This window comes from Alternaria burnsii (assembly GCF_013036055.1).
Source record: "Alternaria burnsii strain CBS107.38 chromosome Unknown 698, whole genome shotgun sequence".
Lineage (NCBI taxonomy): Eukaryota > Fungi > Ascomycota > Dothideomycetes > Pleosporales > Pleosporaceae > Alternaria > Alternaria burnsii.
Genome location: NW_024066111.1, coordinates 1,522,200 through 1,544,011, shown reverse-complemented (window position 1 = coordinate 1,544,011; position 21,812 = coordinate 1,522,200). Strand labels below are relative to the sequence as shown.

Here is a 21,812-nt window from a genome sequence, read left to right as displayed (position 1 = left end):
CCTCAAAAACTCGCCAACTCAGAGGAGCTACAGAGAAGAGTTGAGATACCGGAGCATATTCACGAATGATGATTCAGCATATTTTGGCGATTTACGGAGTTTCGATACCATGAGCATAGGCACTCAAAGTACATATCGTGCATTTCCAGGCGTTCGGAGAGGTGCGTAGCCGACTGTCACTGCGGTGAGGTGGCTTGCTGGGAGGTTTGATTCAGCAGAATCCCAAATAACTGACTGCGGCCGGTCCTTTGTGAGTGTCCGTGTTTGGCGATTTGCCGAACTTGATATCCAGATGCTGTTTCTAGTAGGAGCATCTCGAGTAAATGTGTAGCACTTAGCATGTATTATAAGCGTATTGTTAATACAATTGAAAATGCCAGAAAAAAGTTTCAATATAATTATCGCATGCAATGTGATGCCTGAGAACATGGTGAAAGTTAACCTTGAGACGAAGTGACGAAGACGTGTTTGTGCACGATGAATAATCATCATACAAGATAATTGGTGTTCGATGTCACTGGGAATTCTACAGTTTTATCAGTCTTACCATTGCAATCCATGCTTTACTTCAGTTCACCGACTGTTGATGTTTGATTGATAGCAGCTGACCGGCTGGCCATTTCGGGTTAGTACGCGATGCGCGGCAGCTTCACGCGACCGGAGCCCATCAGCGGCGCATGCCTCCAGACCCGTCGCATCCCATCAACAAGAGACATTTCCGCATCTGGAACGTTTGCACCGCATCTAGAAAGATCCCTCGAAGGGATCAGAGGCACGCCGAAGCATTCCGCAGGCTTCACAGAGTTGCCAACATGGCTACGAATGGCGCGCGAAAGGGTGAGCTCAACTCCGCACCCCTCCCCGGCTCCGCTACGAACGGGACTAACGTACCGCAGCATCCTCAGCCACAGATTCCGGAGGGAGCTCCAGCCTACTGGAAACAAGCGCAGTAAAAGATGTCGTCAAATCGGAGAAACCAAGAATCAAGTTGAAGATCAAGAAGCCGGTCCCGAAGCCATCGATCCCTGGGAATTGGAAAGAAAGCGATGCGACAAGTACGTCTGCCGTAACGCGCTGTATGCGTACATGCGCATGAGTCTATGGGACTATCTGACGTGGTACTAGATGTTGAGAACAAAGCGACCGCACCATCGACTACTTCGCCAGTAATCAACCCTCTTGACGAGAAAACTATAGCTGGTTTTCCCAGCGGCCTGCCCCTAGACGACAAGGTAGACACAGTACAGTGCAAGCACTGTCGTCGACCTGTTCTCCGTGCATCTTCGGCTGCACACATTCGCGACTGCTTGAACAAGAAGCAAGAGAAGCTCAAGAAGAAGAAAGAGGCCAAGGAGGCTAAAGACGCAGCTCTCAGGAAAGAGAAAGGCGAAGACGACGAGGGCGGCAAATCACGCAAGTCAGCCATCAAGGGTGCTTCGATAGACGGCGATGGCGCAAAGAAGGGCAAGAAGCGGAAGCTTGATGGAGATGCAGAGAAAGCACCTAACGCTAAGAAAAAGAAGAAGGATGAACCCAAGCAGAAGGGAGCAAAGCTCAAGGGCCCGGTCGATGTCGAGAGGCAGTGTGGTGTTTCTCTGCCAAACGGTGGATACTGTGCAAGAAGTCTGACCTGTAAGAGCCACAGCATGGGTCTCAAGCGGGCTGTCCCAGGACGAAGTCTGCCGTACGACATGTTGCTGGCGCAGTATCAGAAGAAGAACCAGGCTAAGATCCAACGTATGTATCACACTGTCTCTAGCCGCCGCATATCGTGTGCTGACGCATTTCAGGATCTCTTATCGACGCAAACGCGCCCCTTCCGGAAGATCTCGAGCCATCAGGCGCTGTCGATTCCGACGAAGAAAAAGACTCTATAATGGCTGCCCTCGCCCGACACCGACCGCGACCCATGGCAACGTACACGCATACCTCGCAACGCTCGAAGTACCAATACATCCGCATGAAAGGCATGATCCGCTCAGCGCTTGGCGCACCTCCAGGCGGAGGTGGATCCATGTTTTCAGGCGGTGACAACATGAGTACCGGTCGTGGCATGGCTCTCGGCATGATGGGCGCACCACTTAGCGCAACCAACGAGCACTTCCCACAAAGCGCTGGATTCGGTGCACCACTGAGCGCTGGTCTGGACAGCGGAGCAGGAAGCAGGAGACCAAGCGCTATTGGTGCTGGTGGGCCTCGGCAAATACTGCCCGGTCAACTACCAGGTCCTGGACAACAACGGAAGGGCAGCATGGCGAGTGTTGGCGCTACCTAGGAGGATATGCTACTAAAGGCGCTCTTGTACAGGGGCAAGGACCACGAATCAGACGGCCATCAGAGTTAACTAACCGTTTTTCTTCTTCTCCCAACTATGGCTGGAGGGTGGACGGAGTACAGATGTAGTCACGCTCACGGATGGGATATGACGATTACATGATGATCCTTGTATGGGTCAGGAAAGGCTTCTTGGGATTTGGTTCCTGTATTACTATCTGGGGTTGGGAGTTTGACATGATACCCTCTTTGTTTTTACGTTCACTAGGAGACCGTCTAGAGTAGACAATGGTAATGTGATTTTGTCACTTGGATTTCGTATAGTTCTCATGATTCGTCGCGAAGCCGTGGTCTGCCGAGATTGAGACTATGAAAAGTTTGAAAGGTAACAAGGGAATAGGATGACCCATACACTGCGAGAGCAGATTATAATCATCCCGAGACAGAAAGACTACGACTCGCCTTGCACACCCCAATATCCTGCTCTCTGTGGTTTTGGTACCGTCATCTTGAAGTGCAAATCATCCTCGTCCTCGCCACTTCCTAGCGCATTGTCATCGTCGTCTTCAATGTTGTACTCTTCGTCGTCACTTCCATGACGATATTTGGACTGATACAGATTCCGATCAAACTCATCGTCGTCGCTCATCTCATCTTCGGGATAGTCATTGGCGTAGTAATCTTCGGCATTCTCATCTTCATCGTCGGTATCAAATTCTCGGTCGCTAGTCTCTTCGTTATCCCACCAGTCTGCGTCCTCTTCGCTGATGACCAAGAGACCGACTGTGCCTGTTGGTGCTGGGGCGTCTGGTAGAACGGGTTCGCGGACGTAATGGTCGTATACGTATTCGCTATCAATGTCCATTGCATCGCCATGGACGGTTGAATTGTCTTGGGCAGCGAGAGCTGCAGCCTTGTCTGGATGTCGTTCTGCAAAGCGTTTTGCTGGAGCTTTGGGCTTGTGTTTTGAAGGAGAGGGGATAGGAATTTGGAGGTTGTCTACTTTTTCTACCTCTTTTGACAGAGCCTCCAGGTTGCGGACATCATTTTCTGAGGGTTCGGTGACAGGGGGTTTCCGGTGTATGGAAGGCTTCGCTGAGTGGTGGAGTGCGCTGCCTGCACCTGGTCGCTTTCGTGGTCGCTCTGGTAAAGCTTCTGGTACTGGTGCTTGCACTTGTCCACCTGTCGGTATGTCTTCCTTCTTGGTGACTTCTTGTTCTTCCACGAAATGCCGTTTTGCACCAATTCTTGAAACGGGGTCGAGGCGAAATCGTCGGGCGAGCGTCGGTGTTGGCGGTGCTGATGATGTCTGTTGGACGTCGTCGCCCGGCTTTGTGAGACGCCTGTATGCGAAGTTGCTACTCCTCTGCCGCTTGATTTCCTTTTCGCCGTGCTCGATCCTAAGGGAGTCGACGGGGGTATCGGTGCGCTTTCGTTTGATAGAGATTGTGTTGGGTGGAAGTTGTTGTGACGACATTGTGGCGATGGTGGAGAGAGACGCGATAGCAGATGAGTAGTCCCAGCCTGGATCGATATTTGGTATAGATATCCTGGTGGTGAACGGGTCCAGCGAATCGGAGGGGCAGCGCGGGGAGGTGACATCAAAGCATTCCAGAAGCCGCGCAGAGCCCCAGTGCACTAGCGCGATCTACACCCGCGTGTCACGCCTCGAGCTCACCCACGCGACATGATCATGAGTCTTACTTGTTCCCACACGGCTGGAACGTGTCTGCCTGTGCTCACCCGTACAGTTATACCCGCAATTCCGTAATACATCCCCGAGCACAGCTCAAACGCGACGACGCCTGCTCTCATGGATCGGGTGCGGCAGATATTCGAGCGCGAGGACTCCTCAGCCGCGTATGAACCGCTACAGGGGGGCTCTGAGCGGCCAGATGGCGAGCACATCCAAGCAGAGGAACACGCATTCTCATGGACCGACTATGCCGTCTTCACGCTGCTGGGCGTCTCTATGCTATGGGCTTGGTTGGTAACCCAGACATGACGGCGTACATGATACTAATTGCACTAGGAACATGTTCCTGGCAGCAGCCCCGTACTTCCAGCGACGCTTCGAGTCCAGCGATAATCTGCTCCGCAACTTCCAGTCTTCCATTCTATGCGTCTCCACCGTAGGCAACCTAGGCTCCATGATGGTCTTGACCAAGCTCCAGGCCCGTGCCAACTACCCCAAGCGTATCATCGCATCCCTCGCCCTCAACGCCCTTGTCTTCACCTTGCTCGCTATATCCACAAAGTTCTTCTTGAACCTATCCGTTGGTGTCTACTTCGCCTTCCTCATGCTCATGGTCTTGAGCGCTAGCCTAGCGACAGGGCTCTGTCAGAACGGTGTCTTTGCATACGTATCGGGATTCGGAAGAGAAGAGTATACACAAGGAATCATGTCTGGCCAGGGCATCGCTGGCGTCCTGCCTTCCATTACCCAGATCATATCCGTCCTATCCGTGCCCAAAAAGCAGCACGCCCACGGAGCACCGCAAGAGTCAAGCACGTCTGCTTTCATCTACTTCCTAACCGCTACTGCTGTTTCTGCTGTAACCCTGGTAGCATTCTTCTACCTCCTTTCTCGGGCTAGCTCCAAGCAGCGCTTATCGCACCCTTCACTCAATCAAGGACCAGAATACGACCCGGCTCACAGCGAGCGCAAGAGCATACCACTAACAAGATTGCTCAGGAAGCTCTTTTGGCTCGCCGGCGCTGTCTTTCTCACTTTCACAATCACCATGTTCTTCCCAGTCTTCACGCCACAAGTGCTGAGCGTGCGCGACCCTTCAACTGCACCTCGTCTTTTTCAGCCGGCGACTTTCATACCTCTAGGCTTCTTCTTCTGGAACCTTGGTGACCTTATGGGCCGAGTAGGACCCGCTCTACCTGCCCTACGTCTTACGCATCGCCCGCGCCTCCTATTCGTCTTGTCTATTGCGCGAGTATTCTTCATACCCTTGTACTTTCTCTGTAATATCGGTGGAAGGGGCGCCGCTATCAACTCCGATTTCTTTTACTTGTTTGTTTTACAATTACTCTTTGGCATGACAAATGGCTACTTGGGGAGCAACTGCATGATGGGTTTCGCAGAGTGGGTTGAGCCGGAAGAACTTGAGGCAGCAGGGAGCTTTATGTCATTGTCACTAGTTGGTGGTCTCACCACGGGAAGCTTCTTGAGCTTCTTTGCTGCACAGTCCTCGTGAGCTTGGGCATTCTCATGAGTGTGGCTTACCCACGCGACTAGCATCAGCGGGTTCGTTGATAGCTAACATTGAATACGAAACCTCCTATGAGCCACGTAGAATCGCTTCTTGAATCTTCTTTATCTTCTTTCAACTTTGCAAAACAATGGCTACTAACATCATCTACATAGTTGTTAGATGCCAGCTCCACCTTCGCACTGCTCAGCAGAAACAGGACGGTGGGAAATTCAAAAAACCCAAATATAGCTGGACGGAGAAGACGGCACAGAACAATGCTTTCCTCCAGCCCGAAGAGTCAGGCAGCACATACGAGGTGGTAGAACTAGAAGCTGCAGATGGCTCACGATGGAAGACCAAGCTAGTCCATAGCACTTCTTGTGAGGAGGACGTTCGTATCGCTGGTCACAGCCATATCAAAGAGGTCGCTCTGCAGCACCGGATGGAAGAAGCTAGGAAGCATATAGACGAGCTCAAAGAAGCAGAGATCACGGTAATGGGAGCTCCAAAGTCTCTATGGAATGACGAGGAACCCAATGATGACTTATTTGATAGTATCTTCTACATTGTACACAAGCCGGTGATGCTCGGTGATGGGACTAGGATCACCATGACTAGGTATTGGTGGGACGTGGTTGTTGTAAGTTTGGGGATATAGGCAAATAACCTGAATGCTAGATATTAGCAAATGCTGAAATATTCTTTCAGGTGGCTCGTATTAGTTTGTTCTCATCGAAGGCTCGCAGAATGAAGCTTGCTCAATCCAAGGTCTCGCTATAACTTTGTCCATAACCCTTACAAACCCAAGAGATAAACCCTGTTTTCGCGTTGTTACCGAATTGTCCAACCTCCATGCTCGCTTCACCAGTCACGACCATGGCAACCATAAATACACCGATGTTCGCGTCATAACTTCCGGGACTAGGCTCGGAGAAGAGTGGAAGGTCGAGCTCGAACACTATGTTCAGCAAGACATCGAAATCGTCGGCTGGTACAATACGCTAGAAGCCGCTGCAGAGAAGTTGACAAACAGCTTACTGGATAACAATAATGCACATGAGCAATGTACAGCGGAGGGAAATGACGATTAGCAGAAAGTACGAGTGACGTTGGAAACTTCTCTAGACGGGAACTTCACCGCATTCTGCCGCATCAAGTCAACCCAGACGAATTTTGACGAGTCAACATCCCAAGCCAAGACGTCCCACTGGTATGAGATCATCCGTGTCAATCTTGAACACGAAAATACGTATGACGTGTCGTGGCGCGAGAAAGCCCGTTCGTCTCATCTGGAGGCCTCGAAAAGAATTGGTATCCTCTCGATGAAGATGAGAAGCCAGGGGCTTACTCAGTCGGAATCAAATGAGCTAGACGGGTTGCACATGGGCTTGGGATACTTAGTTGTTGCAAAGGACGGTTTAGAGGAAGTTGTGAGGTATGTAAGGAAGAGGGAGGAGGAAAGCAAAGGGGTGGAGGAGTGTATCTAGATTGAGTTTGTGCCGACTAGCGATAGCGACGGCCAGGATGAGAGACATAGGGAAAAGAGGTATGTGGAACTGGAAGTGGATGATGACATAATCATAGGGCCGAGTGGCTCGGGGTCGTGCCTCGAACACTGTTCGGATTGCGTTTTTTTTTGGATTGTATCTTGTCTCTTTTCGTATCGTTTTTGAATATTCGGACTTCTCACAAGGCACCCAATTCCTTGAGTTTGCTGATCATACCGTCTACATCTTCAACCTTGACACCACCCTTCCGTGGCGGTGGCTCGGTAACCTTGACCGTCGTCAACCTGATCTCAGTGTCCAGCCCGTAGTCGCTCAGACTCTTCTTGTCCAGCTTCTTCTTCTTCGCCTTCATAATGTTGGGTAAACTGGCATACCGGGGTTCGTTGAGGCGCAGATCCGTAGTGATAACCATGGGCAGCTTGGCCTTGATAGTTTGAACACCACCATCGACTTCTTGTACTACCTCGACAGTTTGGTCGTTGATTGTGACTTTGGACGCTTGGGTTGCTTGGGGCCAGTTCAGCAGGCCTGCGAGCATTTGTCCTGTTTGGCCGGCATCGTCGTCAATGGCTTGTTTCCCTAGGATGACCAAATTGCTCTTTTGCTCATCTACTACTTTTCGCAGAAGCTTCGCGACACTAAGGGGTTCCAGGGCGTCCTTTTCTTCTACGACTACGTGTATGCCTCGGTCTGCGCCCATGGCCATGGCTGTGCGGAGAATATCTTGAGACTTGGGAACTCCCGCAGAGAAAGCGACAATCTCTTCTACGTTGGGGGCGTTTGCATGGTGGGCCTTCTTTTCGCGCATGCGGACTGCTTCTTCGATGGAGAGTTCGTCGAAGGGGTTCATTGAATGTTTTACGTTTGCGGTTTCCACGGCGGTATGGGCGCGGTTTACGCGGGGCTTGACCTTTTCATGGTGTCAGTATACTAGCTGGAATGGGGGCTTGTGTGCTCATCGTCTTGAGCATCTTGTCTTCGAATACCATCTTTCAGACACCCAAGCTGAACACTCGAGCGTCATGTCTAAAAGTTGGGCCAATGAACGTACCGCATAGTCAATGACCCGCTTCACGGGTACTAATATCCTCAATCCCGACATTGTGTTTGTTTTGCGTCTTCAACACCTGGCAGCGCAATGTTCTGGGGTATCACAGGTGATGATGTAGAAGAACCAGGGTGGGGGATAGCATCGGAGCTCGTCCTTGAGTTCGCGATACTTAGCCGAGGCTTTTTCCGATGTCCGCATCGGCCTTGGCGGGGATCGTCGTCATATGGTGGCGCACGCGAAATACATCTAGAATACACGGAGGACAACCAGAGTGTCGTTCATACAACTCGCTACTTCGTGCTTCACATTCTCATCATGATGCTTGCAGATCATACTCGCACGCTGTTGGTAATATCCTCTGACGGCCCTCTCAATTGTATCAACGAGCAGCGATCCACGTGTCACGAACATTCGAAGACACCACTCTCAACATGTTGCGCACTGCGAACCTAGCACCAGCTGTGCAGACAAAAGCGCCCTTCCTCGAAGTTGTTACCAACGAGAAAACATCGAGTATATGTTCAAGAACCAGTTACCCCCTCGGCAAACTGCTTACAACTCGCACAAAATCCAAAAGTTCTAGCGGCGTTGTACTCCCAACACTGTTGCGCATATTCTGGCGTCGTGGTCCCGCAGCCATCACCTAGAAGTACACAATCATATCCATTGCTAAAGGCATCCGTCAACGTACCTCCCACACACTGAAGATGTGAAGATACGCAGTCAGTGTATGCCTCATATGCGTTCCGTACAGGCACAACTTACCTGATCCGTGTTGACACCAGTAAAGAATAACGTTTGAATGCCCTCTTTATCCAAAAACTCTTTGAGAGGCGTCGTTGAACCCCACATTCCACTCATTCTGTTCTTATGTATCCAGACATCAGGTTTACTTTCTAACTTGCTGCCTTCGTCGAATATGGCGTCGAGTGGAGGTTGGAGTGCAGCGTTCCAGGAATCGCGCATAAGTAGTTTACCTCCCTCTACAGTTTTCCCATCTGGAAACTTGAGAGTCCCGCAGTCTGCCCCAATTCCACGATAGAAGGACTGATTTTCCTTGCCATGACGATCCACGCTGATACTCTCTTCGTGATGCCCGAAAGCGTCGTCAGCTTTGAAGTCGATGTCTGCGGGGATGGAAAAGAAACCGAAAGCGCGCTTCACTGCTGGTGGCATATCTTCAACTTCCTCTTCCGTAAGCCCCCAGTTCACCCATATTACTCTGATGCTGGCTTTCCGTGCCGCTGGTATGGCATGTGCGGCCAACTGTTCACAAGCAGCGTGTCCCGGACCTTTCTGGTCGCGACCAAAGGCTTCGGAGAGAAAGAAGTTTTGCATATCAATAATGATAAGGGCGGACTTTGACGGATCGATCGTAATGGGTTCAGTTGATGTCTGTATGATATGTGTAGGACCAGTAACTGGCGACGAATGTACTGACGGATGGGTGAGATCAAACCCATTTTTGGAAGAGTGTGACCAAAAGTTCGAAGGCGAGCCTATCAAGGCTTTGCGATGTGGTTCTGTTGGTATTGTAGAAGACATGGTCGCGGCAATTGCCGAAATGATAGGTTTGGGCGATCGGTATTGATTCTAAGCGTTGAAACCTATGCAACGTGACAGTAGGTTTCGAGACTCATGTTCAATAGGTACTGGGAAAACCAGCAATGATATAAGTCTTCAAACAGTCATCAAATGGTGTGGCCACTATCAGAGTGCCGGATAAGGAAGGCCAGTATCTCATCTGCCGAGGCGGGGTAGTTCGGTGTAGATCCGAGATAGTCGTTTTGTAGAGAATATGACCAAGAGGTATTTCTACATGCATATCTGTATCCCTAGACATATATTAAGATTGAGCTAGGATACGGTGTTACCGGAATCCAGCAAGTCGCTTCCTCGCGACTTGAAGGAGCTGCGACGACCCTTCTTTCTGATTGGTCGTGCTCGGAGTCTCGATTATCTGATGCAAATATCTCCTGGCTCGTTCGTTGTTGCCGATGGAGTCGTAGTAATCCGCAAGCTGCAGCATTGAAGGTTTGTGGCCGATGACAGACGCGACTTGTTGCCACTCTCGCGCCAACGCCGCAGTACTGCCTCGTCTCCAGCTTAGCACCCAGTTGAGCGCTTTTCGTATGCTGTCGCTCTTCAGAATAGTAGATTCTACTGTCGCCACTTCTTGGTAGAAGTCGGTAAGATTTAGTATTGCTTGTTGATGGCCGGATGCTGCTGCTTTGCTGGTATATCGCAACCACTTCTCACTTGTCCTCGGCTCAAACGCTGCAAGCTCATAGTATGACAGTGGATCATCGCCTTCAAGAGCGCCCTTTTGAAAGTAAAATTTGGCTTCTGCTTGTACTTTGGGGTCTTTGTCTGCTTTGAGAAGATAGCCAAGCGCATTCCATGGTGCTATGAGAGGCAATTTCATTGCATGCGCTGATTGTCCAGGCTGATATTTGAGAGCTGCAGTTGTGATGACTTGTTGATATGCTTTCTTAGCTTCCTGCTTTTGTCCTGCTTGCTCCAGGAAGAGTCCTCGTATAGTTGAGATTTCCAGAACCAAGCCAGGATCCTTTTCCAGAGACTGTAGGTCGATCGCGTCGAAAGACAGACGATACTGGGCTATTTCTTGCTTTGGAAATAGTCTCGTGATCTCTTGAGCAAAACTATGGCCTGAGCCGCCAAGATAGACGGCGGTCAGGATGTGTGTTATCGCTAGAGGGTCTCCACTTTGCGCACATCCCTGAAGCAGCAGTCCAGCGGTATTCTTGTGTTGACTTGGAGGCAATTGAGCTCTTTTGGCGGCATCGCCAATATCAGGTATCTTGAAAGTGACGATTGCAAGAGATGCTACATCGTTCAGCGGCACGTTGTATTCTGCTTGTGTTAGTAACATCTACGAGTGTATGTATGGGGGATAACACCCACTGTTCACTATGCGCAAGACGTTTTTGCCGTGGGACATGGTGTTCTTGTGCGCAACGAAATCATCATAGATGCTCATGGCAGTACGAGGCTCTATTTTGTGTATTCCTTCATGCTTCGTCAAAGTGTAGAAGCCAAGTCGACCGCGTGCATCGACATCAGCGCGCAATCTCGGAGCGTCAAGTTTTTGCTTGGTGGCATAGTTCTGGACTCGCATGCTTGTTGCAAAGTCGCACGAAGATGTTGGATATCTCGTGGCATTGCGACGAATGGCCAGAGCGAGCTGATGGGATTGACACATGATGCAAGGTTCCAACCTCGCAATTGCTCTGGCTGAGCGCAAGGCTATTCGGGAAGCCGCCATGGTGACTCTGTGTCCAGTCGATAGAGTTGTGTGGTGGGAGATTGAGTGCACCACATGGTGGCCGCCGTTAGCCTCGGAGGTCCGCAATGACCGCGAAATCTTGGCACGCCAGAATCTTTTTGCATGTCGCGAACGATCCACAACCCAGCAACGACGAGCACAATCGCGGTTCGTACACAACGCATCCAAGCCCACAGAAATAGAATCGCAATGGTCACTACACGAGGCGGAACGGAAACGCCAGGCGCGCCGACGCCGACACCAACACCACGCAGCTCGACGAGGAAAGCAGCAGGAAAGCGAGAACTCGAGTCGCTAGAAACCCCGACACAAGCAAAGAGGCAGCGGAAGTCTGCGTCTACACCCTCGTCCAAGAAGAGAACTACTCAAAAGGCGTCTGAGGCGGACGCGCCTTCGCAAGAGTCTGCAGACAACACCTCTGACACCGTCGCCCTCAACGCGTCTGCAACAGAAGACCCCCAGACACCAAAAAAGGATGACCTTGCACCACTCGGACATCGATCCAGCCCTCACGTTGTAGTCAGCAGGAAGTCGCCGGACGACTCTACGGCCACAGACAGCTTCGGGGAGAGCAAAGACGAGGCCCCGGCAACTTCACAGAACCCGTCTTTCTACACACCCGCACAGCAGCCTGGCTCTGGCTCTGTATATGCGACACCGGCTACAACATTCAAACAGCAGCCTGAAGGATCACCTACACCGAAGGCCAAGACGGCAAATCGTCAGACACCCGCATCGACGTCAGCGAAGAAGGGCAAGGGGCGCCCCAAGAAGGTCGCAGAAACACCATCCAAGTTCCCCGACGAGATCCCAACGTCCTCATACGAAAGTAACGCTGCTCCGATACCCTCGCAAGATCACGTTCTTCCTTCTGCACAACCCAAGAAAGCGCACAAGCGCTTTGGTAGTGAGGAGCTTGCACAAGCGCAAGAGTCGCTCGTCGTGAACGAGCAGAGCGATAAGCGACACGAAGAGCCTACTACCCAAATGAATCAAGTAGATGAAGACGAAGCTAGCGACTCGGACGACGAAGCGCCTGAGGTAGTCACAACAGCCGCTGCAAGTTCCAAGGCACAAGCTGTGCAAGCCGAAGCTGATCGCGCACAAAAAGCCCAGCAAGAAAAAGAACGGGCCAAGCGACAAGCGCGCGAAGAACTCATCGCCGCCCAACAAGCTGCAAAGCGCGAGCGTGAGGAGAAGAAGGCAAAGAAACTAGCAAAGAAGGCTGCCAGGGAAGCAAAGACCAATGCCGACTCGGACGTTGAAGGATCTGAGCCCATGTCGCGAATGGACATTGATATAACCAATGGTCTACTACCCACGTCCCTCCTCGAAACCATCGACGACCAACGCCCTCCCACACCGCCGCCCGAGCGTCGCGGAAAGACCGAAGAAGAGCTCAGGAAGGAGAAGCTCAACCATCATATCAAGTTCCTCGAGCGTGTTGACAAGCCGGCAAAGGACGTAAAGAAGGGCAAGCTCAGTGTAGCGGTGTTGGCTCAGCAGAACAGGGTGCTACCACCCAAGGTCAACAGGAATACAAAGAATGTACGCGAACACTGGTTAAAGGGTCGTGAAGTGGAGAAGACGCGCGTGAAGCCTGGCGTTAGGTTCGGGAAGAAGATGGAGAGGAGGCCGCATGCTAGCCGGGGTTTCTTGAGAAACGGTGATGACTAGACGACAGTGTATTATCAGTTGAGCTTTAATCGTATGCAAAAGACATCCAGTGTCTTTCGACATGTATGCCTTGGATGACGGACATTTTTTCGTCTCTCGTTCTCCTACTCTATATCCCTGTTATGCTATTTACCGCCTTCCAGGCCTCTTGGGCTTCGCGAAGCCTTTACTTTCCTCCTTCTTTTCCACCTTAAACTCATCCATGATAACCTGCTCAGTGATCTCTTCAGGATCTGTCGCCTCGATCTTCTTCTCCACCTTCAACCCACCTTCGTTCTGCGCCAGACTGACCACGTTACCCCTACTTGCCGCGTACAACATCCTCTCCCTGATCTTCGCTCCACTAGGACACGTCGATATGAAGACGATACTCGCCGCAGAGTCATCGTGGCGGTAGAACGAATACCGTGGCTCCTTTGCATCAATAGCCTGGGCGATGGTAGAAGGCGTTGCGGACGACGAAGAAACTAGCTCGAGGGTCTCATTCGAGCCGTTCATGCGCAGCTGCACAAGATTATCGGTCCCACCTTGACCCAACTTCTTCAGCGCACCGCCAATCTCATCGCTGGCACGAATGGCAATCCTGCCTCCTTGGGCTAGGCCCTGACCGCGCGTCCCTCTACTCTCCAGCGCCTCAGCAGCCTTGATATCTTGCAACGATTGTTCTTCCGCCGTCAGCGGGTTTTCCGATTCCGTATGCGCAATGTGCTTCTCCCAGCCTTCCGACGTGAGCTCTGAAGCTTCGGTTGTGAAGACGCTCTCTGCGAAGTGTTCTCCGCCCAGCTCACGCACGAGTGTGAGGCGTGTGGACGCGAAGAGCATTTTTTGACGTACAGGCGCAGCATTGGGGACGTAGGTTACGGCCACGAGGGACTTGTCGGGTGAAGCGAGCGAGTCGGCGCGGCGGAGGAGGATGTAGAGGGCGGCATTGGGTTGGATGTGGGACTGGAGGTTCGAGAGGTCGGCATTGAAAGTGGATGATGACGAGGGTATTGTGCCGCTGGGGACAATGGTTTCGTTCTGGATTGTGGCTATGATACCGCGTTGTGATGTCGACGTTACGAGGCTGCCGAGGGCAGACTTGAGCTCTTGGGAAGCTATGAGGCGTTGTTAGTGGGGTTGTGAGGTTTGGACGCGTGATCTCTACCGGAGATACCGGACTGCATCTTTGCAAGTCTCTACTACAATGTCTTGTGTGGCTGTTGTAGTAGTTCAAAGTAGGGGTTGCAGTATTGTTGAAAGGTCGGATTTGAATGTTTACACTGACGTTGAACCAGCGGTGATGTTGTACTATAGTGGGGCAAGTGGGCTGGAAGGCGGATGCACCTTGGCAGCCCTGCTTGTATCGTCATGCGCAATTTCACATCTTGTACCTTTGAATTGTACTTGTTGTGAAACTTCATATGCATTTACAGGCTGAACTATGTTATCCAAAAGAGCACGTGGATATCGTGAGGCACTTTCTAATGGACCAAAAGATGCAATCAGCGCTCACTCCTCGTATGCCCCACCAGGGAGCATCTCTCTTCCTTTCTCCAACACACCCTTCAGATACTCGTACACGGTAAATGTAACGGCTTGGCCGGGAGCAACTCGCATGACACGCGGTGTGATGCCCTTGTAGAAACTGCGTACGCCTTCCTGTTTCCACATGTCGCTATCGATGGTCAGCCAATTCCCATGAACTTAGATTCATTCGAGACTTACTTTCCGATGTTTACTATCCTCTGGACAGCACTTTGACCCGCTTCCGCCGGTGTCTTCTGTAACCTCGTCTTGATAGTGTCGATCGGCGCATTTGTGAACGGACCAACAGCACCACTGATCAACCCAATCAGACTCGTCTCATAACCTGGTAGGTCCGTAGTGCCGTGGTACTTTTGCAATTGCGCCCTCAGTTCCGAGTATGCAGTGAAGTTTGCCGCTTGGTTCGTTCCCTGACGCAATGCTGTGAGCGAGACACCCCGCCATAATGCGCCAGCACCTTCCTCCTTTATGACAGTGTACATGGCATGGGCGGCGTTTCGGTACTTCGGTATATCAAGCGGATCAGCCATCGAGTGGTGCTGTGCTTGTAAACGGATCTTGACAACCTCCATTGGTGTGACGACAAGGACGGCTTCCGTGATACCAGCAGCGAGACCAGCTGTAGATTGTTAGAATGTAGTCTTGTTTCAGCTGGGTCTCTCCTGGAACAATGCGTCTGCATGCGCCGTGCGCTTTCCAAGATCGTACACGTACCCATGAATGTTGATTTCGACGCGACATTACCCTCCTTGTCTGCCAACAGCTGCTTATACCACTCGTAACTCGTAAATCGTATAGCCATTTTTGGAACAATGCCTGTGAGCACGGCGCCTAATCCCTTATATAGACCCAATGCTGTTTCCCTCTTTACGATCTCGGCTCCGGTCGTGATGAAACCACGTTTCTTCGCCTATGACATGATTAGGTCAGTGATATTCTGAATAGCGCATGTTAATGGCGAAGGTATGAGTCTGAACGTACTCCTGGTGCACGAGCTCGTCTTGACAGTTGCATTCGGACTTTGATTGTGTCTAGTCCCAGATTAGTCTCAGGGCACCTGCGTTGCTGGCACAAAGGATTAGAAACGTACCTAGCGGATGGCACGCGAGTGCCTCCATCATTCCAGCACCACCACCGGCTTCGTACTAAGGTCAGCATTCTATTGCGGACACATGCCCTCCGAATTCATTTCCAGAAGCTTACCGATCAAGTTTGTGGCCGCCGACGCGGGCTTCTTGCCGCCAGGCCCTTGCACCGACTTTGCAGACATGCTGTGTAGTGTTGTAGCTCAAGAGATCAGGAAGATTGGAGTTGCGCGAGATGGAGACCAAGAGGACCGAGAACTTGAGCACGTGGGGTTACACGAAGTTATGACGCTGAAGGAGCAATCCTGAGCTTTACCCTAGTTTTGAAATGGGAGCTACAGCGCGTGGTCAAAACCTCGGCTTTTCGATATGACGACAGAGGACGAGCGCTATTCAAAAGCAACAACCGTGTAATGGGTATCAAGAAGAAGACTTGAAAGGAAGTTAGGAAAGCAAAGCAAAAGATGGGCGCAAGGAAATTCGTCAGTCATATTCAAACCATCGCTGATCAGAAACCTGTCTACCCGCGGGTGTGAGGACAAACACTCATTTGCTCCGCCAGCCTCGGCCCTTGCGTGAGCCCAGACCGCGTGTCATTAGTGTGAACTGGCACGCGTCTGTCTGGCACCTGGCGAATATCGGGGTACCTTGGCATACCCCGGATTTTGCCTTGGGTGGACGAGCGGAAGTTACGATGCGCTGATGTCGTTCGGCCGGCGATCGGCTGGTGGAATTACGTTACCGAGCCACAGTTGCCCAGTTGTCCAAGCATTTGGCCGTTCATCATGACCTGCTTGGGATGATAGCACATGAAATACTGCGTTTGTGTCAAAGTTCAAGTCTCGTGTGATTCCGGGTTCACGCTTTCACAAGCTCGCGTAGGTAGGCATCTGTTCGTGGATGAGGGGTGGAATGATCGACATGTGAAAGTGTGGAAGATGACGTTGGAGGGGCTGTCGGAAACTCTCCGCTGCAGGTCCCTTCCGAGAGCGGCCGACCTGCACGTGTGCGAAGATGCCTCGGAACGTGCCTAGGTAACGAATCACTCTTCTATCCTGTGTTATCCGGGATGCGTTGAAAGACAGATGAAATGGGTATATTCGTACTACATCCACGCCCCCTGGCCGTAACCTACAATCAGATAAATCTGACCTCGTTAAACAAACTCGACCTAACCTGCATCAATGCGACAAGCTCCAGTACAAAGTTCTGCAGTATGACTACGTTCGTAATAATGTGTAGTAAACTCGCTTCTCGAATATCATCTTCTTCAGTACTCTCAGCGCCAGCTACCGCGTCGTCGGAGGGCTCCTTGGGTGGCGGCTGAAACTTCGATAACATGACTTCAACCTCCTTTGATCCAGCCGGTCGGCGGAAGCGGATACGCCTCTTGCCGAACTGGCTCATCCTGATCTGTGATATGCTAGCGTCGACATCTGACATCAACGAAGGCTGTTGAACCGCGTATGTTGATGACATAGGGGACGAGGCACGGGCAGGTGAACCGACAAGTGTCTGGCCTCCGTATCTTGATGGTGCGGGCGATGCGCCTGGGGTATTTCTGGCTTCGGACAGCGTTTCTTTCCTGCCTCTGGGAGACTGCGCCCTTAGAGGTGTCGTCGGCTGGTTGCGTACATGTTGTGGTATCTGCGGTGTCCATGAACCAGCTGGGATATCCGAGGGACCTCGCGCGGGCTTCGACTGCGGTGTTGACATTTTCGATTCTTCCACGACGTCTTGGTGAAAGCGGAAAGCGTTCTTCCGACTAGCAACGTGCTCATCCCAATCCTTGATGTCACTACGCAGGGCATAGACTTGCGCCTGGAGTTGTCTCAGGCATGCGAATAGCTGAGGGGTAGCAGAAGATTCCCATGTCGGGAACCTCTCAGCCATGAACATGGCGCGCAGATTATCATTCGTGAACGACGCGACTTCAGGATCGTCGCTTTCAAAATGGTAGTCGGCGGGATCAACGGATAACCATCCTTCTAGGCGTAACTGGGAGCAGGTGCCAAGCGTGATGATTGCCTCAGTAAGTGCTAGATTTGTCTCGACGTCGTTCGTCAAGAATCTCAGCAATAATTCCATGAGAGACTGGAAGAGCGGATCTTCCGGAAGCAGTTGGTGCGGATCAACCTCTCTTGTTGCGGCTTCAGTTGAGTCAAAGTACCCTGGAGTCTTCGAAGACGTCGCGGGTAAGGCGATGGTCTTCAACGAGCAAGGATGCGTCTCCAGTAGGCTCAGAGTATCTTTCAAGTAGCTCTCATACGCCTCATCAACACCGTCCATGCCAGCGAGGTCAATAGCGAGGTTCAGATACAACTCAAGCTCCTTGTTCAGGGATCCGATGGTTCTGTTATGCTCTTTATGATGCAAGTTCATTACCTTGACCAGAGATCCGAGAGCGTATCCATGGCTTTTGCTCAATATAACATTGGTCAGCTTCAATGCTGCAATGACTGTCTGTGCATTGCGCGACGCTGTGCTTCCTAACACGAGATCGACGAGGTTGAACAAGGATGGGTTCAGCTTATCGTCGTCCTTGTCGGAGGCGGTAAGGAGCATAAGCGACTGGCGCCGTTTGACAGCCGCAGGTGACCGTGGTGTCTTTGAGGATGCGTAGTCCTGGAGGGCAAGTAGATACTGGAGCATCATATGGACAAGCTCTGGATGATCCAGCGCATCTAGGATATGACGAAGATATGTGAGTACTGCCACAGACGAGCCGCCATCGGCGTCAGACGACTCAAGTAGCGAAGGATATCTGGACGGGGTCAGCTATGTACGTACTGAGGTTATGCTAGCCAGACGCACAGAAGCTGCTGAAGGAATAAAGCCTGGAAGTGATCGATCAACGTAACCCTTACGTCGAGGGATCTGCAGTGCTCAAGCACATCTTGCCAGAAAGCAAGGTATGACAGGAACGTCAGAAGATGACTCTGGAAATCGGGAGTAAAGAAGTTCTCTGCTTGCGGGTTGGACTGCATCTCGGTGTAGTCGGAGAGTAGTAGGACAGGGGGCAGGTTATGCGCAGGGTGGAGTATTGACAATTTTCTAGTCAATGTTAGCTCTGTGGTCATGTATATGGATGGTGTCATGCCTGCTCATCTGACTATATAGCGCTCCCAATCCAGTCGCCATGAGCGTAGGCAGATCACTGTTGACAATCCATTGTTCCAGATCCATTGACCTAGATGCAGACTCGAATATGTAGAGCAACCCGGTGCGTGCAAAGTCTCCGATACGACCTTCGTGGTGGACATGATCAATGAGCTGATAACACAACGGAAAGTCCTCTTTCTGCGTGACGCCGGCGAAGTCGGTCTTTTGGTTCAGCAGCCGTCCCTCGTTATCTGCAGATGTAGTGGTGAACCAGACATGCAGAATCTCGGGCTGCAACCTGATCTTGGCCGCGATGCCAAACAGCAGCTCTACGATGTCGGCCTCGATATCTTCTCCTATGCCCATGCTTCCTGACCCAATTGTGCGGTCGATGAAGTTCATCAGCGACACGGCAAAGACGTCGTTTTCGAGAAAGTCCTCCTCTTCGCTGTCGATGAGCGCATTGTAGAAGGCCACGGCGTCCCTAACTGTACCCTCATCGTGTGCCGTCGCAGCTATCTTGGAGATTGCCGTGTATATCTGCTGGGCGGCAGAGAACTGGAGGCACATGTGCGGCGCCGGGGAACGGGACTCGTCGCTGAGTATCGCTGTGAGGGCCTGGAAGCCGCGCCGGATGTTGCCCAGGGCTTCGCGGTCGTTGGCGAGGTTGGTCGACTTTTGCCATGTTTGCTGCAGCGTGTCAGATGCCAGGCAACTCTTGGTAGTGATGCAGCCCTACCAGTATCTGATTGTATCGCTGCCGGAAGCGTGCCAGCCGCTGTTGGGGGTTGTTGGGGGCGGCCTGCTTCTTCTTCTGGGACGAGCCGCCGAGTAACCTCACCCACTGGCTGCAGTCAGTCCTGATATCGCGCCTAGAGCCGTGCAGAGACGTACGAAATCCATTTGATCTCTCACTCACCCCGCATTTGGGCCGTGTACGTGGGGGGGGGTGCAAGGGTGGAAAGGAGTGATGTCGACGCGGAGCGCGCCGTCGTGGAGCGAGCTCGAAACCAATCGCGTTGCATCCTTCTCCGCAGTCCAGAGACCATCACCCTCTTTGCGCCAGCCCTTCTCCACGTCAACATGACATGACGCCATGTGCTAAACCCGAATCCACCAGCGAGTTTCTGTCTTGGACATATCAAAAAGGCGTCATCGTAGCAAGTCTTAATTATATTACTAGTATCCTGTAGACGAAGACATCACACAGACGAGAAGCATCGCAGGCTATGTGACATAAGAAGAAGATTCCAACAACAACAACAACAACACTGCTCATCAGATAGCAGCCTCTTCCTTCGTCCATTTGACCTCCTTCTTGACATTCTCACCATGCAGCGTCGGCAGGCCACTCATTCCTAACATAAAGTCTCTGCCCTTGAGCATCCACACAAAGAATGACGGTACCTTCCATCCCATGATAGCGCCAACACCGCCTCCACTTCCGATTGGAACAATCATGCCCTCTGTTGTAGCAGGCGTGTACAATCTGTCTTTACCCTTCGGCTTCTCTTCAGGGAGGAGGGGGTTGAAGGAGAGCAGGTCGCGCTTGAGGTTGGTGGCCAGAATCGGCAGAGCCATGTTGATGTCCCAGAAGTTGTTGCGCGAGTACGATGCAATATCGCCGAAACCATAGACGCGAGGGCCTGCCATGTCGACGCGAAGGGTGGAGTTATTAGTAACCAAGTAACCTTTTTCGTTGAGGAGTTGTTCTGGGAGCCAAGTAGAGTTTGGTTGAACACCATATGCGGGAACGTAGAGATCTGCTTCAAGCTTATCACCGTTCTTCAGAGTGAGCGATGTGTGGCCGTCTTCCGTCTGTGTTGAGTCGGTGACTCGCGTGTTATACACTACCTTTACACCAAGCGCGTTGAGCTTTCGCTCTGCTGTTTTGGCGATTGCAGGGCGAAGACCTGGAAGAAGCTGCTTGTCCGACGTGATCAAGGTAACGTTGACGTTTGGCTGCACCTTGCTGAACCATCCTGGCTTGCCGTTACGATGCTCAGCAACTTCGCCTGCGAACTCAACCCCTGTTGGACCACCACCGACGATCACAATCTCCTTCGCTGCCTTGATCTGATTGTTCGTCGAACTGATCGCGTCTAGGGTGCTTCGAGCATCGGCACTCATAGAGAAGGCTTGGAAGTATGTCTTACTTCCTGTAGCAACAACGAGGGCATGGTAGCTCAACGATTCATCATCTAGTCCCTTGTTGCTGCGAAACAGCACACGCCGCGCTGATGGCTCGAGACCAGTGGCAGAGGCTTCGATGAATGTAAAGTCATCCTTGGAGTATTGCTTGAAGCCCTCGTGTAGGTCAAGCAAGACCCTGTCCGTCGACATGCGCTCAGTGGAAGTTGCCACACGTGGTGAGGCAACCCTGAAGTACCATTGCGAAGATGGCGAGATGTTGTAGACATGGTACTTGGCATCATTCCTGGCCTTCAAAGCAGGCAGAATATGCTTGAGGATGTAATGCGTTGCCTGGAGGCCAGCGCCTGACGCGCCGATAACGACGATATTGCGTTGTTCTGACATTGCTGGTCCGATTGTGTATGGTATTGGGAAGAGTGAAATGATGCGGTGCTAGATGTCGGCTTTAGATATGTCTACTGGTAACCAAGAAAGGAATGTTTGGATATCATGTGTTTGATGAGCTAAATGACGAGGCCGCCTTGGTCTACATATACTCGCCATTTCCACCGTATGGACACCGAGCGCCTGCGATCATACAGACAACGGACCAAATCTCTACGTAGCCCTGTACTGAAACATTGAGATTCAACCACACTAGTGTAGAAACTTCCAAAGATGCTTTCGTTGTATTGTCCGTAGCGGCGTCGCGACAGCAAGAAAGCGAGGTTTGTAATGCTAGGAAGGACCGACCCCCGGCCGGATATCTGAAGATCCGCGGTACCGCAAAGTTCGTAAGCAAGGTGCCAAGGTGCCGAGGGTTCTCATTGGCCAAAGTCGTTAGGGACGCTACATTTCCGCTGTTCGGCGATACAGAAATGAGACCGAAATTGTAATTCACCCAGCTCTTATCATCTCATGCCTTCATTGTTGTATGGCGTT

At 51.6% G+C, this 21,812-nt stretch overlaps 7 protein-coding genes across 7 annotated transcripts; 3 read left to right on the top strand and 4 right to left on the bottom strand.

Moving 5' to 3' along the window:
- Positions 1-812: 812 nt before the first annotated feature.
- On the top strand, positions 813-2,275 carry GT037_004689 (sca7-domain-containing protein; the record flags this gene model as incomplete). The annotated part of the gene is made up of 4 exons (XM_038929736.1): positions 813-837; positions 897-1,076; positions 1,126-1,737; positions 1,791-2,275. 4 exons carry the CDS (start codon positions 813-815, stop codon positions 2,273-2,275), a joined length of 1,302 nt encoding a protein of 433 aa, XP_038788008.1.
- Positions 2,276-2,725: 450 nt separating this feature from the next.
- GT037_004688 (uncharacterized protein) lies at positions 2,726-3,751 on the bottom strand (the record flags this gene model as incomplete). The annotated part of the gene is made up of 1 exon (XM_038929735.1): positions 2,726-3,751. One exon carries the CDS (start codon positions 3,749-3,751, stop codon positions 2,726-2,728), a length of 1,026 nt encoding a protein of 341 aa, XP_038788007.1.
- A 336-nt stretch (positions 3,752-4,087) lies between these two features.
- Positions 4,088-6,967, top strand: GT037_004687 (uncharacterized protein; the record flags this gene model as incomplete). The annotated part of the gene is made up of 5 exons (XM_038929734.1): positions 4,088-4,260; positions 4,307-5,479; positions 5,661-6,098; positions 6,349-6,545; positions 6,606-6,967. 5 exons carry the CDS (start codon positions 4,088-4,090, stop codon positions 6,965-6,967), a joined length of 2,343 nt encoding a protein of 780 aa, XP_038788006.1.
- Positions 6,968-7,166: 199 nt separating this feature from the next.
- Positions 7,167-11,325, bottom strand: GT037_004686 (uncharacterized protein; the record flags this gene model as incomplete). Its single annotated transcript, XM_038929733.1, has 4 exons — positions 7,167-7,898; positions 8,805-9,632; positions 9,943-10,913; positions 10,965-11,325. The coding sequence occupies 4 exons, from the start codon at positions 11,323-11,325 to the stop codon at positions 7,167-7,169; spliced, it is 2,892 nt and encodes a 963-aa protein (XP_038788005.1).
- Positions 11,326-11,535: 210 nt separating this feature from the next.
- Positions 11,536-13,023, top strand: GT037_004685 (uncharacterized protein; the record flags this gene model as incomplete). The annotated part of the gene is made up of 1 exon (XM_038929732.1): positions 11,536-13,023. The coding sequence occupies one exon, from the start codon at positions 11,536-11,538 to the stop codon at positions 13,021-13,023; it is 1,488 nt and encodes a 495-aa protein (XP_038788004.1).
- Positions 13,024-13,152: 129 nt separating this feature from the next.
- GT037_004684 (uncharacterized protein) lies at positions 13,153-15,820 on the bottom strand (the record flags this gene model as incomplete). The annotated part of the gene is made up of 7 exons (XM_038929731.1): positions 13,153-14,120; positions 14,568-14,680; positions 14,731-15,169; positions 15,265-15,460; positions 15,532-15,581; positions 15,641-15,688; positions 15,754-15,820. 7 exons carry the CDS (start codon positions 15,818-15,820, stop codon positions 13,153-13,155), a joined length of 1,881 nt encoding a protein of 626 aa, XP_038788003.1.
- A 952-nt stretch (positions 15,821-16,772) lies between these two features.
- GT037_004683 (uncharacterized protein) lies at positions 16,773-21,275 on the bottom strand (the record flags this gene model as incomplete). The annotated part of the gene is made up of 5 exons (XM_038929730.1): positions 16,773-18,399; positions 18,450-18,689; positions 18,826-19,427; positions 19,477-19,581; positions 20,145-21,275. The coding sequence occupies 5 exons, from the start codon at positions 21,273-21,275 to the stop codon at positions 16,773-16,775; spliced, it is 3,705 nt and encodes a 1,234-aa protein (XP_038788002.1).
- Between the last annotated feature and the right edge of the window lie 537 nt (positions 21,276-21,812).